This window comes from Sus scrofa, chromosome 6, assembly GCF_054392235.1.
Source record: "Sus scrofa isolate SSC_HxYL_T2T_F1_AM1 chromosome 6, Sscrofa_HxYL_maternal_Yorkshire_Landrace_v2.0, whole genome shotgun sequence".
NCBI classification, from domain to species: domain Eukaryota; kingdom Metazoa; phylum Chordata; class Mammalia; order Artiodactyla; family Suidae; genus Sus; species Sus scrofa.
Window position 1 is genome coordinate 32836403 of NC_139388.1, and position 19650 is coordinate 32856052.

Sequence of the window (19650 nt, forward strand, 5' to 3'; positions counted from 1 at the left end):
TTAAAGGACACTTGGGAGTTCCTTTCGTGGCTCCGTGGTTAACAAACCCCGCTAGGATCCAAGAGGAAACGGGTTCAATCCCTGACCTCGCAGTGAGTTAAGGATTCGGCGTTGCCATGAGCTGTGGGGTAGGTCGAAGATGCAGCTGGGATCCAGTGTTCCTTTGGCTGGGGTGTAGGCTGGCCAGTATAGCTCAGACTCAATCCCTAGCCTGGAAACCTCCATATGCCACAGGTGTGGCCCTAAAAAGCAAAAAAAAAAAAAAAAAAAAAAAAAAAAGGACCACTTAAGACCACTTAAGAGCCCGGTTAGGCCACCGTATCCCAACTAGGTTTGGTTGAGAGGTCATTTCAAACGAGTGGAGATGCAGATGGGATTAAGATGGCGGAACAGAAAGACGGGAGTTCAGCTTCTCTCAGAAAAACAACAAAATTCCAGCCGAATGTGGAACCACCTTCACCCAAATGGACTGGAAATGTTCAGAAAGAGACCCTACTCCAGAAGACAAAGAGGAGGCCACGTCAAGAGGTAGGAGGGGCGATGACGCCATAGAAGCAACCCCATACCTTCCGGGGGGGAAGCCCACAGGTTGGAAAGTAACTGGGTCACAGAGACTCACCTCCGAGAGAGTTCTGAGCCCCATGGCAAGTCCCCACACCTGGGGATGTGGCACTAGGGGCAAGAGCCCACGGAGCATCTGGCATTGAAGGCCATTGGGACTTGGGCGCAGGAGCTCCCCGGTACTGGGGGAGACGGAGAGCCCACTCTTGAAAGGGGCACACGGACTGGCAAGCAACTCTATTGCAGAAGTTCACCCACGGGCGTGAGCGTTCTGAGCCCCACATCAGGTCCCCACACCTGGGGACCTGGCATAGGGAGAAGGCGCCCCCAGAGCATTTGGCGCTGAGGGCCAGTGGGGCTTGTGTGCAATAGCTCCCCGGGACCAGGGGAAATGGAGACCCCACTCTTGAAAAGGGCACCCAGGCTTTCACGTGCACTGAGTCCCAGGGCAAAGGGGAGTCTCCATAGGAACCTGGGTCGGACCTGGCTGCTGTTCTTGGGGGCCTCCTGGGAAAGCAGGGGTGACTGTGGCTTGTTGTGGGGGAAGGGCATTGGAGGCAAAGCTCTCGGGAATATTCCTCAGCTGTGTTTCTCTGGAGGCGGCTATTTTGGGAAAACCAGGCCCCACCCATTAGCGCGGAGAAGCCCAGGCCAAACTAATCCACGTGGGCTCCCAGCCCCACGCAGCAGTAAACAGGCTGCCTAAAGACCCCCCCAGGCACACAGCCGCCTCTCATCTCACCCAGAGACAAAGCCCCACCTACCAGTGGGCAGGCACCAGTCCCTCCCATCAGGAAGCCTCCTGCAAGCCCCTGCAGCAACGTCAGCCGCAAGGTGGGCAGATATCAGAAGGAAGAGAGGCTACAGCTGTGTTGGCTGCAGGTGACTGGAAATGCCTGTGACCTTGTCTGAAAGCATTTCATCCGATGGAGAGCAGTCTCCTTCGGGTAGGATCCTTGAGGACACGGCGGCAATGCCCAGGGGAGGCTGGGTCTCGTGGGATGGGTGCGGTTCTAAGCCACAAGCATGACGGAGCTCTGAGTTTCAAGAGGGGTGTTGCCTCTTAGATGTGAGAAATCATGGACGGGGACCTGAGAGTTTCCGAGGGATGTGGCACGTTGGGAATGGGCACAATGTCTTGATCTTTTGTCCAGCCTATTCACGTCTTAAAAACTTTTCCTTTGGGAATAATTAGGGATTCCCTGGGAGTTGACCCCCAAACTGTACAGCGAGGGCCTCTGTGCCCTCCAGCCAGCTTCGAGGGACAGTAACATCTTAGAGAACCAGACTGCAATAGAAAACTGTCCTATGGTATCAGAACCAGGAAACCTCAACTTGCTACCTTCCATAGAGCTGATTCAGATTTCCATAGTGGTGTGTCTGTGTGTAAGCAGTTTTACACAATGTTATTTTGTGTGTAGATTCATGTGACACCCCCCCCCCACAGCTGCCCCCAGTCAAGATGCAGAACTGTTCCATCCCCGTGAGTCTCCCTGTGCTCCTCCCTGAAGGCCACTTCCCGTCCTTGACCTCTGGCGACCACCCCTCTGCCCTCTGCACTGTTGTTAGTTCAGGGGGAGCAGGGGAGTGGTAGATGCAAACTATCACATTTGGAAGGGATAAGCAATGAGGTCCTACTCTACAGCACGGGGGACTCTATCCTATCTCTTGGGGTAGAACATGATGGAAGAGGGTATGAAAAAGAAAAAAAAAAAAATATATATATATATATATATATATATCTGGGTCATTTTGCCATACAGCAGAAATTGACACAACACTCTAAATCAGCTCTACTGTAATCAAAATTGAAAAAAGAAAGCAGGGAGTTCCCATCTTGCTGCAGCGGAAACGAATCCGACTAGGAACCCTGAGGTTGCAGGTTCGATCCCTGGCCTCGCTCAGTGGGTTAAGGATCTGGCGTTTGCCATGAGCTGTGGTGAAGTTCGCAGATGCGGCTCGGATCTGGCATGGCTGTGGCTGTGGTGTAGGCCAGCAGCGACAGCTCCGATTAGGCCCCTAGCCTGGGAACCTCCATATGCTGCGGATGCGGCCCTAAAAAGACAAAAAAAAAAAAAAAAAAGAGAGAGAGAGAAGCAAGAAAGCGCAGGAGTTCTGTTGTGGCTCAGCGGTAACACCAGTGTATTTGTAGAGTGGCCTTATGACCCCAGGGTCAATGGGATGTTAGTCTTGCCAACTCAAATCCATGTCCACTGAGCCCTTCCAGTCTTCCCTCAGCGTCCATTGGCCAAGGCAGTTTGTCTTTGGTGATCTTGCTCTTGGAGCTGCATGGGGCATGGACCCCATGTGGACGGTTTGTCTGTTCCTTCCTAGGGGTGCTCTCTGCTTCCTTTAATCTTAGGCAGAACCTCTGTAGTCCCTGTTGCCATGCCCTGGCCACCAGCTCAGATGCTTGACTATGGCATCAGTACCCCCTTGGTCCAATGCCCCTTCATGACACCATCTTGGCTGATCAAATACTCCCCAGCTTTGGAGTTCCCATCGTGGCGCAGTGGTTAATGAATCCGACTAGGAACCATGAGGTTGCAGGTTCGATCCCTGGCTTTGCTCAGTGGGTTAAGGATCTGGCGTTGCCGTGAGCTGTGGTGTAGGTTGCAGACGCGGCTCGGATCCCGCGTTGCTGTGGCCCTGGTGTAGGCCGGTGGCTAAGCTCTGATTGGACCCCTAGCCTGGGGACCGCCATATGCCGCAGGAGCGGCCCCAGAAAAGGCAAAAAGACCAAAAAAAAAAAAAAAAAGTGCTCCCCAGCTTTATCCTTGTGTCTACTGCTAAGTCCCACTGTGATCAAGGCCAGCTCACCTAGACCCAGGGCCAGAGCCATGAAAGAATTCAGGACTCGCTGCCAACTTAGGCATGGCTGCAACAAGGTGAGAAGTAAGTTTTGGGAGATAAGTTGGAGAGACGTGGCAGGTCAATTTCAAACAGCCCTGGAAGCTGTGGCCAGGAAATCGTAGGGGCAGGGGGCATAGGGGAGATTTTAAAGCAGGAGGTGGCGATCATGGATTTTCGCTTTAGCGAGCAGCTAGCCAGCAGATGTTTATTGAGTATCTATTATGCGTTCCATTTAGCTGGATTGATAGCTAATACATATTAAATGCTTTGGGAGATATGAAGTGATCTTCCGCGTATTATGAAATACAATAAAGTGGAAGTAAAGATGGGATCTTGTGAGCTCTGCCTTCTGGTGTTTTCTAGTCCGATACGGAAACCGAATTTGACAAGTGAAACAGTGTCCATCAACACTCTGCTGTCAGCACAAATGAAAATGCTCAACAAATGAAAACAGAGTGACTCACAAGTGACTCAGGGATTCAGGCAGCAGGTGAGGCCGTGTGACAGTAAAGACCCAGGGCGTTCCTGGAGAGTTTGGATGTGGTGGGGGCGGGGGGGGGGGGCAGAAATCATAGGCTTTAAGGAGGTAAAACAGAACTGGTCAGCATGCTGCCTGACCGAGAAGAAATCAAGGGACAGCCAGGCTCACCTTGCAGCTTGTTACAGTGATAACGTTTGACCCTAAATGAGCTGTTGGGAATTCCTTCATAGAAACTCTAAGAGCCAGAGGCTTCTGGGTGGTAAGTCAACCACAGAATAAGCTGCAGCTGTGTTTTACTGGCCCTTTATAATGACACATTAGTCAGCCCTGTGAGGTAGAGAGCTTAGAGCATCTGCCATCTTCCTGCCACCCACCTTCAGAAAAAGAAAAGAAAACAAAAGGGAAAAAATCAGAGACCAGATCTTCACCTCTCCTAATGAGGCATTAGAATAACGTTAGGATCATCTTAGCGCTGTTAAAGGAGCAGGAAGCCTCAGGAGTGCTCAGAAATGATTCTTTGCCTGTCTGTTCAGGGAAGATCATGCTTGCAGCTCACTCCCCTGCACACCTGCCCTCTGTCCAGAGATGCCTGAACTGGAAAAGGCAGGCAGCAGCTCCACCCTCTTGGGACGGCTCCCCCTAATCCCCTCCCTGCATCACTCAGGCTCCCTTAATGCGAGAAAAGCCATAGATTTTGCTCCTATTCCGTTTGCCCCATAATGGTGCTGCCCTCGAATGCTTTATACCATGATGCCATATTCCGTGGTCTTGGCATGGGTGTTGGGATTGTGATACCATAATAAGATTTATCATTTTTGTACGTGTGGCGTAATTACGAAGTACTAGACATGATGTGAATTGCTTAACACGAAGGATGGCTGGTGATGGATACAGCAATCCTCTGAGCTGGGCCAGGGGTCAGCAAGCCTTTTCCGAATAGGGCAAGATAGTAAATATTTTAGCTTTTGTGTCTCTGTCACAATTCCTCAACTCTGCCCTGGGAGTATGAAAGCAGCCATGGGCAATGTGTCAACAAACAAGTGTGGCTGTGTTCCAATAAAACTTTATTGACAAAAATAGGCAGTGGACTAGCTTTGGCTATGGACTATAATTTTCTGACTTCTGCACTTGAATTTACTATTGTGACTTTTGCTTGACCCGCCAGTGTTTGGCATGATGAATCTTGGCTTCTGATTTGAGTATTCTACACCACAAATTCCAATGGCTTGGTTGAGTAATTATAATCACCAAAATTTTGTGGACCTTCATGGCTTGAAGGAAAAGGAATTAATGGCACACAAACTGTTTTCTAGACTCACACAATTTTTCCTTTCTGGGCTGCAGTTGGAGGGATAAACCATTCCTGAACTTGTAAGCGATTTGGAACCATCGTCTTTTTCCACATACTTTAAGTTTATTTGGGAGCTGGGTTGAAGAAAGTTCATATTTTTCCCAGATCTCAAGATATACCGGAAACTTGAAAAACAATTTCTGTAATTCTTAAATAGCTTAATTTCTTCTCTCCAGGATTTAATTGCCCCATCTGTAAAATGGGTGCAATGCATCCAAACTTTTCTTGGGGATACGTGTCTTTGCAAATATGGTAACAAATGCTTCCTTAACTAAAATACTCTTATTCTTGGGCTCTGTATTAAAATGAGCAAGGGGGCTGAGGCCAGAAATCCGGAAGGAATTCCCACTGTGGAGCAGTGGAAACCAATCCGACCAGTTTCCATGAGGATGTGGGTTCAGTCCTTAGTCTCTCTCAGTGGGTTAAGGCTCCAGCATTGCTATGAGCTGTGGTTTGGGTCACAGATGTGGCTCGGATCCTGTGTTGCCATGAGCTGTGGTATAGTTTGCAGACATGGCTCAGATCTTGTGTTGCTGTGGTGTAGGCCGGCAGCTGTAGCTCTGATTAGACCCCTAGTCTGGGAACCTCCCTGTGCCACAGGTGTGGCCCTAAAAAGAAGGGAAAAAGAAAAAAAGAACAGAACTTGGAGGACGGGAATTTTGTGTTCCCAGCACCGAGTATTTAGGTATTTAGGAAGGAATCTGTGAATGTTGGAAGCACCCATTTTAGCTGAAGCAGCAGAAGGGTCAAGAGAGGGCAATATGGCAGCTAGAGGCGGGCTCTTTCATGTTCCACTCCACAAACCATGCCCCAGCAAGAATGCCCCAGACACAGCCACACTTCTGTTGCTTGGTGCCAGACAGGGACTTGCGCGGGCCCAGGGCTGTCACATTCACTTCCATGTTGGCCTCAGCTGGGGCTTCATGCTTTCAGAAAAATTTCCCCCACTGCCTTCCACTTGAGGTCCTTGGCAAGGACGCCTCTCCCATGCTGCACGCACAGCTCACTTAAAGAAATGGGAGAAAGCTTGGTCTGGGTTGGTGGGGGGAAGTGGAGAAAACCCAGAAAAAAAATAAACCACCCAACCCAGTCTAAACCTTGGGAAATGTACCAGGGTCTGCATCTCTTTAAAAACGATATACAGACATTTCTCGTCGAAGTGAAACCATGCTTTTCACAGAGAACTGGAGACAGCGGATGAAGCCATAGTCATACACAGTTAGTTTCAAACTTATGTTGCCGCTCACAGGGAGAAATCAATGTACAGTATATTAAAAACAATCACCGCGGCCCTTCAATGATCCAATAGTTTAGCTTTGAATGCATTCAGGCTAATGGGGGCTTTAATGGCTTCTGACAGATCATGCCATTGATCAAGAGGCATGTACGAGAGACGCTGCCTCCTAAACTCGGTTTTGATTTTGAGAAAAGAAAACGAAACGTCCATGGTAAACAGGGCTTGATTGTTCTGTGTTCAGCGAGAGCCCTCTCGGCCTGACCCTGGCCGAGGAGCCGAGGAGGAAGGACAGGGGGAAACGGGTATACCTGGCTTGCATCTTCCTTGACTCTAATCAGGGAGTAATCATCGGGAAATCTCTGTCTGAAGAGCTGGGGCAGGGGGGTGGCGAGGGTGGAAGGGTGACCAGAAATACTGTTTTCTGTGTTGGATAAGTTATGAGCCGAGCATTAGCTGCCCTGAGACATTGACTTGGCCCTTTTGAGGCTGTGGGGTTGGTAGGTTAACTGTGCTTGCTCCAAAAGAGAAACGGAATGTCCTGTTTGAAAGGATAGGAGGAGTCTTCAGGTGTGGGACGGTAGACCTCTCAAGAAACAAAAGACAACTGCCTCCCTAGATCCGGGTGTCCTCAGCCCCAAGGTTACTTTAGCAAAGGCTGAATATTCCTCTACTCCGGAGAGGTATTTCTTCAGGGTAGGTGGTGTCCAAAAAAGTACATAATATATATAAATGTAATATATATATTATATATGTAATATATATTATTACATATATAATATATAAATGTAATATATATTATTACATATATAATATATAAATATAATATATATTATTAAATATATAATAAGAGGCTTAGCCATATTCTTTGAGGCAATTCTTGGGCAAGAGGGGTCTGCACTTCCCCGTGCTCTGGCTGCTTTTCTGTGGCCCCAAAAGGGAGCCAGATGTCACCGTGTGTCAGACTGGCCTGGCCTAATCAGAACTGATAAATGTATGGAGGAATTCCCATAGAGGCTCAGCGGGTTACGAACCCGACTAGTATCCACGAGGCTGCAGGTTCGATCCCTGGCCTCGCTCAGTGGGTTAAGGATCCAGGGTTGCCTTAAGCTGCAGGGTAGGTTGCAGATGCGGCTTGGATCCCCCGTTTTGTTGTGGCTGTGGCGTAGGCCGGCAGCTGCAGCTCCAATTTGACCCCTAGCCTGGGAACTTCCATATGCCGCAGGTGCGGCCCTAAAACAAACAAAAAAGAAGTGATAAACGTATGGAAATGAAAATTAAATAAATAATAACCATCCTACTTCTTTGGGTTTGCCTAAGGCTGTGGCGTTTAACAAAGTCCTTCCATGTGTTGTCCCCTTGGAGAGGTGCTGCCTTTGCAGCGCTGGTGGGTCTTTCCTGTCAACTTCATGCCGCTTGCAGACCCCCTCACTCCCTCCGTGACTTGGAAGCTGAAGGACAAGCAGGGGACCTTTGAAACTGGCACCACTAAAGGATGCCCTGGGGTCTCTATTTAATCTTTAGGACAAGACCCGGGACCAGCTTCCAGGGGTGGTCACTCAACCAAGCAGGTTGGAATGGCTCTGAGCACATGGGCTCCAGAGCCACTGAGCTTTTCTTAAACTTCCCAGAGAATGGCCTTGACCTTTTGGTCCCCTACTGTGGGGCACAGTGCTGTCCTAAGCCAGCACTTCCCATCTCTCAGCAGGAAGCTCCAGCACTTTACCAGATTAAAAACAACGGGAAGATCCGCCTGCTTGAAGCTCTTATTTGTATTGGTGCCATGTTTAGTCAGTGGCTTTTGTAAAATTGATGAATTTTGTCTAAAGGCAAGTGCAGACAGGCAAACAGATCTGTATCTGCTGTTATCCATTTAGCTTGACACACATGTGCAGGGGAACTATTTTACCTCGATTCTTTCAGGACTGATGAAAAGAAAATGCAAGCAAAGTCACGAACTGCATCCATTGGAAAAGAATCACTGAATCTAATGCTGGGAGTTAATTAATGCTTCCCACCCCTGGAAATAGACTGACCCTGGTACTTAAACATTCAGAGTCAATAAACAATTGTTGGACACAGATCATCCATTAAAAGGTGATGGCAAGAATTTTTTTTTAAAGCAAATCTAAAATTGCAAGGGGTGACCTAATCCTGTTTGTAGTAATGGGGAGTACGGAGGGATCATTTTTCATAGTATCTCATTTATAAAAAGGTCCACGCCATCTGCCGAGAGAAAAATGGAAGCTGTGAGAGGCAAATGGGATAGAATGGGGCGGTAACATATTGTTCTTCGACTAAGTAGGAGACAGGACGTGCATCATTAATATGTATGATGGTGGTGACGGACAGGTCGGAGGAGCTAGGCATTATATAAACAAAGACTGGATCACAGAGAGGTCAAGTGCCTTGCCTGCCCGAGTCACAGCGCTACAACTGTTATCACAGGAAACTGGGATAATGGCCATCAGAGCTGGGATTTTACTGCAGACCCCTAGATGCCAGGTCCGCCTGGAGGCATCGCCATTCATATGCACATCAACCTAGTTCATCTTCGCAACCCCCTTAGGTGGTGGTTACCCACGCTCATTCCCATTTTGCAGACAGGAAAACAAAGGTGTGAGGGTGTGGCCCTCGGGTCCCACCTAGAACCAGGACTCTGCAGTCCTACCACTGGGTAATCAGAAGATTGCAAAGTGTTGATCAATGGCAACAGGACAGATGGAGCAGGGGTGCCAAGGGGACTAGCTTTCAGTTTCGGGAGGAGGATTTGGGCATGAAAGCTGGACTTTTGTGACGCCTCTACAGGAGGGCGCAGGGAGAAAGGAAGGGGGCACGAAGGGGCAAGAGGTGGGGGGCAGCCCTGTTCAGAGGCCAGGTGAGGGTGAGGTCCAGTCCTTCTAGGCTGCAGCATGGGGCCAGGGGCGCTCACTCTTTCTCCCTGTTAATGAGAGAGAAACGAGAAACAGACCCTTTGCACACTTTCCTGGAATTCCCAGGCAGACTGGGAATCTACCGGGGCCTCTTGGGTGAGCGAGACAGCCAGGTGTACCCCTTTTCCGACCACCCCTACAACCGCTCCCCCAGATGCAGGAGCAGGTTTGCACGGGCACCCTGGCCATCCTGCAGGAAGTCATCCCTGGCTGCCTCTCTGGCCCCTCCCCTCCTCCACCTCTCCTCAGCCTCTTCAAGCTGCCTGGCTCTCCCTGCAGCCGCAATCATTACAACACTCCTGGGCCTTCCCTCCCCCTTTATGGTTGTCAAATTGATTTCACCACCGAGATACCTATGGCTCCCAATGAAACTTAATTAAAAATACCATTTAATCACAAAGTAACAAAGGCAAACTGGATAAACGGCATTACCACTTCAGCGCATTTTAATCCGCACTGCTCCTCTCCTTCTCAATCTGTTTGGATGAGAATTGCCTTTTCAAATAAGAATTCCCCCTGTCTTCCATGGGCTTGCCTCTGACAGATCTCCAAAATAAACAGTATTTAGCATGGCAAGGATCCAAATGTATGCAATTTGCCCAGTGGTAAAATCAGCCTTAACTAGAGCAGGAGGAAAAAAAAAAAGTTGCATTCAAAAATACCTTCCCTCGAAACACACAACAAAACCCAAGCGTGGGGTGTCCGTTAGACAAGGATGATGGAATCTCATTTCCAGCATCCTTCGATTTAGTTAGTGATGGATTTGGGAGCTTATTACTAAAATTGTGTCACGAGCGATGTCATGACCCTTCCTCCCTTCTCTCTGGCCAATTCCCCTGGGCTGGGGCTGCCCATGAAAGCAGGAGGGGTGGGCACCGAGCTGTGGGGGCTGCAAAGCAATGGGAGGATGGGGTTCCGCCTCACACTCTTGGAGGAGCCGACAGCACTTCCTCTCCATCTCAAGATCTGGCCCCAGGAAGCGTGGACTCCCTGGTTAGAAAGCTGTTCATGCCTTTAGACTGGGACCCTTTGGAATCCAGACAGCAGCCAGAGCCACCATCTAAAAACATAGGAATCTCCTATTAAGTTACTCCTGCCCTTCTGCATAGAGCGCTCTGGTGTTTCCTGGAAACTGGACATCAGCGCCAAAGGCTGGTGCTGCCTCCTCTCCAGCTGCATCTCCCTCACTCCCCTTAGTTTGGCCATAGAGGTCCTTTTTTTCCCCCTAGAGCATCCCACTCTAGCACCTTCATCCCCTGTTCCCTTTCCTGGGTAGCTCTTCCCTGCTACCCCCTTTCCTGACTTCTAATCGAGGCTGCCCTTCCTCAGTCCTCAGCCAGACTCCTTCTCCTCACTCAGTGGATCCCCTTCCTGGCACTTACAAGAATCTGACACCATCCTGCTATTTATTTGCTGGTTTATCATCTGTCTCTCCACTATAGTTAAGTACCTATCAGGTTGCTGTGTGCCCTGGCATTGGCATGGGGGTGGGCACACAGGAGCCCTGGGAAGCCAGGGACCTGTTCTCCGATGCCCAGGGCTCACCACGCCACTGCTGCAGTAGGTGGTCAGGGAAGACGTGTGGGAGGGGAAGTTGGCAGCATCTTAGTGCAAATGGAGCTGTCTCTACAGGTCACTTTTCATTCATTCTTTCCCCCCTTCCTCCTTCCTTCCTTCCTTATGGCTGCACCTGCAGAATTTGGAAGTTCTCAGGCTGGGGGGGGTGTCAAATCAGAGCTGCAGCTGCAGCCTATATGGCAGTTTGCAGCAATGCCGGATCCTTAACCCACTGAGTGAGGCCAGGGATCGAAACCACACCCTCACTAAGACTACATCGGGTCCTTAACCCATGGAGCCACAGTGGGAACTCCTCTTTTCTGAAGACAGTTGGGACTCGGGGCAGGGGAGACTCAAAGGAAGTAATGGGGGCTACAGGGTGGTCCTGGGGGCAAAAACCTTCCTTTTCATACACACACACACAGCCCATGTCCCCTGGAACGTCCTTTCCTAGTTCACGGGGAGGAGTAGCCCTCCCGTTGGCCCTGCAGGAACTGAGTTGTCAGCACCCCTAGAAGCCACCCTCACCCCCAATCATCTCTTGTTTCTCCTCCTTCCACCTTCTTGAAACCTCCTGGGAGAGCAGAGCATATGTAACCCTCAGACACACTGGTCTCAGGCTCACTGAAAGCCATGGCCTCTTCCGAGAACACATGGTCCTGACAGGGCTAGAGTAGGCACAAGGGGTTGTGGAAGTCCCAATAGGGGATCATAGATAAGGAGGGAAACCTGGGGGATGTTGGGAGACCACTGGTAAGTTCGAGAAAGCCATCAAAACTAGGCAGGCTTGCTTGACTAGCAGAGGTGCGAGAATTGCCTCAGGTCATTTGGTGAGGGATGGGATGAGGCCTGCATTCAGATTCAGACCAAGGGCAAGAGTTTGAGGACAGCTGTTCAGCTGATTTGAATACACTTTACTGGATACTAAGGAGGAGCTACTACTCCCAAAGGAAAGGAAGAGGCAGGCCTTTCCAACCCCCTCTCCCCTTGGATGTTAAAACTGGCCCACTGGATCATTTTGGCAGAAGCTTCCTTGCCTGCCCGCTTGTATCTCTCACAAGCGTCCTATCCTAATAAGTTTGTTTCTTGCCTATCACCTTGTCTCGCTGAATTCCTTCTGCATGGAGGCATAAAGAACCTGAACCTTAGTGAGTCCAGACACAGGGTGAGTAATTCTCATTTAAAACCGTGGGTTCAAGTCCCAATCTGGCTTTAGGTTGGGTTCGAGTCCTGGCATGTGGGTTCAAGTCCCAATCTGGCTTTAGGTTGGGTTCGAGTCCTGGCATGTGGGTTCAAGTGTGTGTTCTGGCTAGGTTTAGGCTGTTAGGGCTGTCAGTTTCAATCTCACATTTCGTTTCAGAGGCACTCCAGGGAATAGTGTCACCAACTCTGACCACTCCCCCAACAGGAGGACTCTGAGAACTCTCTCCCCTGGGGGCCCCGCCCAGGCTGAGGACGCAGGCCCACCCACCAGGGTGCAAGGAGAAAAATCACAGGACTTCTCTTGGTTTGTGTGTCCTTATAATATTTTTATTATTTATGAATGTTTTACCATGTCCATGACACATGAGTTACAAGCAGTCACAATATAGCTCCATAGTAACACACAGATAATGGGGTACGCACGAAACACTATCATTTTTTTCTACACTAGGGGTGCAAGCGAGCAGGTTTGGAGCTGACGTGAAGGGGTAAAGCCAATCAGGTTCACAATAAATGTAGAAATAGGGAGAAAGGGGGGCCACAGAGAGTTCATACCTTGCCTGAGAGAGACAGGATGCTACTAGCTCTCTGCCAGGCCGGGGTGGAGGGGTAGGGCTACCAGGTGTTCTGAATTCTAAAGAGAATGCACACAGTTTTCTTTTGTATGAAATCTCCCAATTTTAAAATATTGGTACCCGATGAACTAGAACAAGGAACAAACGTCGTGGGGGTTAACTAAAACACTAGGCTGCTCTGCCCTGCCGGTGACCTCTCTGTGCCCCTTACGCCTTATCTACATGATTTCATTTTTTCTCTCCAACGATCCTGCGAGGCAGTGCTTCATTTTGGCAGCGCCCATGGCACGTGGAAGTTCTGGGGCCAGGGATCAAACCCGCACCTAGCCGTGACCTGAGCCACTGGGTCCTTAACCCGGTGAGCCACAGGGGAACTCATCTCTCTTTTACTGATCCAGAGATGGAGGCCCAAGGACATCGGGGAATTTATCCAAAGGTCTCAGAGTCTCAAGTCACACGATGATGAAACCTCAGCTGCTTTGCATAATGTGATCTCTCTGGGGCGAACTCCACGTGAATGACTGACTGAACCTCTCCTTGAACCAGTGAGATGCTGACGGTGGGAGAAGGAGTCTGGCTCTCTGGCTTCCCAACTATGGCAAACAACTATAGGAGGAGGCTGGGGAGGGGGGCTAACTCGTCTCAGGATTTCTGAGGGTCCTCAGAGGGTGGGAGTCAGGTCCAAAAGGGAGTGATGTGTTCATGGCATCACAAGACAAGACTGGCGCAAGGATGGAGGAAGGGAGGGGAGAATGCCTACCGCAGCTCAGCTTACTGATAGATAACAATACTAATATTTACTGGGTATCTAACTACGTGTCAGAAGTTGTTCTAAGTCTGTAGCTAAGTCAGAAGCCATTCCTAAGTCTGTAGATAGGTTATTTCGTTTCCTCTTCACCTTGCGAGTCGGTGGTGCCTGGAGTATCCCCATTACACAGATGAGGAAACCGAGGCACGATGACACAACAAAGGTCACAAGCTAGTGGGCATTTGGATCCAGGCACTAGAAAACCAAAGCCCAATGAACCTCTGTATCGTCTCTCTGCTGCTCCAACATCATCGGGATGGGGTACGAGGGTTCTTCCCGCCTCAATTCCACCTGTCCTTATGTGTGACCGGGGGAATTATAGAAAAATACATGGTATGCTGGCTAAATCCCAGAAGCCATGGAAATAGGGCCGTGTCTCTTCTATTAAGTAGATCATGGAAGCTTCCATAAGACAGGAGGTCAACTTTATTTTAATTTTCAACACCTCTCCATTTCTGTGTGTAGGGTACAGGACTCAAAGCCCAGGCTTCTTACTGGGGGCTGTCTTAAGAGAAAGAGTTCACTCTTCCATGAGGCAGTTCTCTTAATTTATTTCACCTGTGGGGGGAGCAGCTCCAGACACGTGGAAAACAATCTCCTGCTCTCAAATTTTTGATAGAAATACTGGCAGGGAAGACTTTCTAGAATGACAAAAATGTTCTGTTTCTAGCATGGTAGTCACTAGCCCATATGCAGCTCTTAAGCATTTGAAATGTGGCTTGTGTAACTGAGGAATTGAATTTTTTTTTTTTTTTTTGGTCTTTTTTAGGGCCACACCCATGGCATATGTTAGTTCCCAGGCTAGGGGTCGAATCAGAGCTGCAGCTGCCAGCCTACACCACAGCAACAGGGGATCCAAGCTGCGTCTGCGACCTACACCACAGCTCACGGCAACCCCGGATTCTTAACCCACTGAGTGAGGCCAGGGATGGAACCAGCATTCTCGTGGATACTGGTCAGGCTCATTACCACTGGGGCACCACGGGAACTCCTGAAATTTTAATTATAATTAAAATTGAATTTAAATTCAAGAAGCCACATCTACCTAGTGGCTGCCATATTGGACTGCATAGCCTCTAAAGGGTGTGGTTGAAAAAAATGGGCTAAACGTCTGAGTTCGGACTTCCCTTCAGTGACTCCCTGCCAAGTCTCTGAAAAGGCCTGAGAAGGAGGAAAGTAGGTTAGGTGCCACCACAGGCTTCCCAGGCCTTGCAAGCAGAGTGCCTCCCATTTAAAAACTAAGTGGGGAAGAGTTTGCGGGGAGATTTCTCATTTAATACCAAATCACTGTCACACTGGGTCACTCTTTAAGCATTTGAGTATTCACGGGCCCCGTGTGCTAGCTGTTTGCCACTGGGTCTCATGTTCTGTAATCTCAAGGCCGAGTCTACCCACACTGCCCTTGCCTAAGCCCCGGACAAGGTTGGAGGAGAGAAGCCAAAACATACCCTTTCCTCCTCCACCTGAGACTTGGGCTCTTTCTCTAGGGTTTGGCTTCCAGAAGCAGACCTCTGAGTTCAGCCACAGTGTCTGTGAGATCAAACGGCAGAGGCATGGAGGGATCATCCTTTTCCCAATACGGCCGGCATTCTGGCTTCTGGTCCACAGGCAGAGTTCGGGCAATTCGGGACTGGCACCTGGGAGAGTAAGAATAGGCAGTTAATCCCTTGGGAGGAAATGCCCGGAAGACCCAAGCCCACGGGTAACTTGGGGCCACACTGGCCGACGCACCAGGGACGATCCGCCTTGATGGTGGTGGTGATTCGGAGGGATGCGTTTGGGAAGCGAGAGCAGGTGTGTTTATAGGAAGAAAGACGTGTTCTTCATGGCGCTGGAACTTGTTTTTCTTTCTCCCCCCAATTCCCAGATTTGTATTATCTCTAATGGCTTCGCAGAAGCCAATCATCGCAGAAATTCAGTTACTCTGCCTTTAAAATGGTGAATTATTTTTTCATTATCTCGACTGTTATTTAAAGTGTGTGATTAAGCCATTATCAGATTTAAATGTTTGTGGGATTTCCATGTATTACTAGATTACTGGGAAAGATTAAATTGAATTTACTGCATTAAAACGTCCAAGAATAGATTAAACAATATTACAGACCTGGGATTGACTTTGGAGATTCTGGAGATTTACAAGTGTCCCAGCTTGCCGTGCTCAGAAAAAGGCACTCCAAGGAGAGACCGATTTATAAGGATATATGCAAATAGAGGTTAATAATCATTTCCACTGATGAATAGGTGGGGAAAACTTCCACAAAATTAAATTAAGAGGCTAGCCAGAGTTACTCCCTAAGGAAAACACTTAAATCACGGTTTTTATTAAATGGATTATTCATCAATAGTAGAGAAATTAATTATCATATGCAAGTAAATGATAGTCTCGCAGGAGAAAAGTTGGGGCAACATCACGGCACCTCGACAGGCATCTACCTCTCAGAGAGACCAGCTTAGTGCAAATCGGTCTGGGAAACCCCAGTGGCTTCGGCTTTACTTTTCTGAACAATAAGGAGCAGTGCGCGGAGAACAGGAATTGCAAGAAGAAACCAAGAATTTCTCTATCATCTTGGAGCACGGGGCGTGGGCTCCAAGCACCTCTGGAAGAGCTGCGTGGTCCTTCCCCACCCGCACGCCCACCTTCTCAGCCTTGTTCTCCAGAGAAAGTGGCCATGCCCACCGTCTGTCCTCTGCGTGGGACAAACCATGGAGAGACCAGAGGATGGACTCTCCGGGCCCTCTTTCCAAGCCTGATGGGGGAGAGGGCGCCTAACGAAGAGACATCCTCTTCTCTGGGGAATTATTAATGGTGAGCGGATTCCCCACGGGAAAACATACTTCAACTTTACACCTATTTTCTCGGGTGGTTAATTGCTCTACCGGCATCCTGTGCACTCAATCCGTCGTACATTACACATAACATTCCAATATATCTTCAGCTCTCCGCATCAGGCCCTGATAATAGCGTCTGTTAACATGCACTAAGTACTATTATGTAGCACATCACTTCATAAATAATAAGATTAGCTGACCTCAGGGCCCCAAGAAGAGTAATGTGTTTAAATGTTCTCATTATTTATTTAAAACAAGAATTAAGGCAACAGAAGCTGCTTTTGACAATCCTCTTAGCATAAATATTAAACTGTTTGCACTGATAAGCCCACACAGCACCGGAGAACAGAGGGGGCGTTCTGCAGACGACTTCCTAACCCTAGGTGTTCGAGCCGCTGCCGTGGTTCTCCACGGTTCTAGAGGCGGCCTCTAAATCACAGGAAAGGCACGCGGGGAAATTAATATTCAAGGGAAGCTGCGACTCATTACAAAGGAACTCTGCAAAGCTTTTACACTGGTGCTTTCTCTCTGCCTTGGGGAGTAATGCTCAATTGACCAGGTAGGGAGAGTTATTCCAAATTGAGCATTTCCAGCTCGCGGTGGATAAATGATCTGTGCACCCATTATCCTGGTTGGCAGATTAAAGGGCTATGATAAGTGTGGATCCACCTCGGATATCATAAGGTTTGTCAAAAGTCAATAGAGATGCTTTTTCACCTGTCGAGTGGGTTTGGCCCCCCTCATTTTGAGAGAGTATTAAAAATGTGAACCCAGAAGTTTGTGTTTGCAGAAGTTTGCTTACGCTGTACTGGACAAGCTTCTCGGTTTTCTTTTGGGTGAAGTTGCTCCGATTTTCTGCCACTGATCTTCCATGGAAGGACTGGCTGGGGCAGGGACTGGCCGCCTTCTCACACAGGCCCTGAGCGGCTAGGAGTTGCCCATACCCACTGCCTCGCTCCGGGCTTACAGCTAGAACCCCGTGTGGGATTTCTTCGGGGTCTTAATTCAGATCCTTCTGGATCCCTTAAAAAAACTCTTCCTTGAGGCCCAGCCTTCACTGCCAGACTCTCACTGGTCATGAACGGGCCTGAAGGGGGCTCGCTGTTAGAAGAAATGTATTCACCTATGAGAAAGGATAGTCACCCCCCAAAGCAAATCCTGGCGTCTGATGCCACATCACGCCACATGGTGGGACTGAGAGAGAAAGGCTGGAGAATGACCTGAAGGCATATCCCCCTTTGAGCATTTCTCTGGCTCAAACCATTCTGCCTCTCTTCCATTGGAATGTTCTCAGGTGGAAAAGCACAGTGGTCAAGAGTGGGAGCTGCGGGTACCCTGGGCAAGTTTGTTTCTTTCTCCCTTCCTTCCTTCCTTGTTTCTTTTCTTCCGTCCTCCCTCCCTTCCTTTCTCTCTTTCCAGGGATCGAATCTGAGCCACAGCTGTGACCTGAGTCACCGCAGACAACGCGGGATCCTTAACGCACTGCGCCCCAGCAAGCGGGAACTCTGGGCAAGTTTCTTATCTGTCCAGTGGGAATGAGGAGCAGGAGGGGAAGGATGATCATAGTACCTAACTTACAGGCTGGGTGTGAAGGTTAAATGAATGAATGCATGTGGAGTGCTTAGCACACTGCCTGGCACACGGAAAGCCCTCAATAATTATTAAAAACAATTGTCACCACTGTTACTTCTTCTGCGAGTCCCAGTGACCAAGGGAGGCTGCCTGACCCACCTGTGGCCATCCCCTCCCTTCAGCTCTCCAGAGCCAGTGGCTTCTGGACCGGTCCTTGCTAGGGGAAGCGCTGCAGGTAACAGAAGCAGCTCTTTCCCACTTGAATCAAATTGAGTCTGCAGCCGAATCCCATCCCAATGTGACATTCCAGGACGCCGATGCTTATATATTCAAGCTGCTACAACTCTCCAGGGACGGGCGAAACGGCTCAGATTCAGAAAGACCTAGCAGTTGTTCCCAAGACCCAGAATTCATAAAAGGCGCTGTCGTTGGACTTTCTGAGTGGCGGGCGTTTCAGACCGACTTGGGATGAACAGGAAATAAAGGTGCACTGTTTCTCAGCACACATACTCCTCAGCTCTCGGTAAAATCAAGGGGCTTCGAGTTGTCTTTAGAAATGTTTTAGGAATCCTGGCAGTGGAGGCCATTCACTGCCTTGTGTCTATTCCCCCTTTCCCAAGGAAGATTCTAATTTTCCCATGGAGGATCCATCCCGTCCCCAAGCTTAGCCACAGGGTTTGGGTGGGACTGGCTCCACCTCCACAGCCAGGGGGAGAGCCTTGACTAGTTTCACCTCATCAGCAACCCCATTCTCCCAGCCCCAGACAGGGGTTGGGGGCGGGGGGGCACATGACCCAGTCTGGGGCAAGACTGAGGGAGTAAATCAAAGGACTGGTCTGGGAGCTAAAGGAAAAGACCTCCTTTATCCTATTAGCATGTGGGATCTGGAACCACCAGTCACTTTGCTACCACGCAGCAAGGAGCTGGGTCCTGGGTCACAAGGTTTGAATAGCTGGATTGAGCCTCCCCTGAAGTCAGGTAGGCTTACTTTTTCATTTATTTTATTTTTTTGCTTTTTAGGGTCACATCTACAGCCTATGGAAGTTCCTAGGCTAAGGGTGGAATCAGAGCTGTAGCTGCCAGCCTACACTACAGCCACAGCAACGCGTGATCCGAACTGCATCTGCGACCTATATCAGAGCTCACGGCAACACGGGATCCCTGACCCATTGAGGGAGGCCAATGATGGGACCCACATCCTCATGGAAACTAGTCAGATTCGTTTCCACTGCACCACAATGGGAACTCCTAGATTTTTTTCCGTTTCACGAGCTTGTTATTGTCTGCGTCAGGTTCTACCGGCACTTGCAACCCAAGGTGTCTTGGCTGATATGCCAGCCACTCATCCCATCTCTCCATGACCTCTCACCTTTTACAGCATCCATTGTCATGGTCCTGCCTGCCAAGTGGATGCCGATGTTCCTGCTAATGTGGCACTACTGCTGATGTGGTGCAGTGTGTGCAGGGATCATCTGGGTTGGAGACATCAAATCCCTGGCCTTTGTTTTAGGTTGAGATAGTATTTCTATTGGAGACAAATTTCTACCCAGAAAACAAGAGAGTGCTGGCATCATCTACACTGGCTTTTGCATGAAAAGAAGCCAGTTTTTGGTTTGTTTATTTTGGCTGCACCAGCAGCATGCGGAAGTTCCTGGGCCAGTGATCAAACCCAGGCCACTGCAGTGACAGTGCT

The 19650-nt window shown here is 49.2% G+C and overlaps 1 protein-coding gene and 1 long non-coding RNA gene across 5 annotated transcripts in view; one reads left to right on the top strand and one right to left on the bottom strand.

The window, feature by feature from the left end:
• Window positions 1-315: 315 nt before the first annotated feature.
• LOC146402287 (uncharacterized) lies at window positions 316-18462 on the top strand. Of its 2 annotated transcripts, none has more exons than XR_014805900.1 (2): window positions 316-528; window positions 17805-18462. It is a non-coding gene; the product is annotated as an uncharacterized LOC146402287 (long non-coding RNA). The 2 variants fall into 2 exon arrangements; XR_014805901.1 differs by lacking the exon at window positions 316-528 and adding an exon at window positions 15044-16362.
• The window catches only part of FTO (FTO alpha-ketoglutarate dependent dioxygenase), a 391465-nt gene continuing 384293 nt past the window's right edge, over window positions 12479-19650 (bottom strand). For 2 of the 3 annotated variants that reach the window (XM_084957974.1, XM_084957973.1), the window contains exon 9: window positions 12479-15193. In XM_084957974.1, the coding sequence (XP_084814100.1) occupies window positions 15040-15193 (154 nt within the window). In that variant the 3' untranslated portion in view covers window positions 12479-15039. 3 annotated transcript variants of the gene reach the window in all.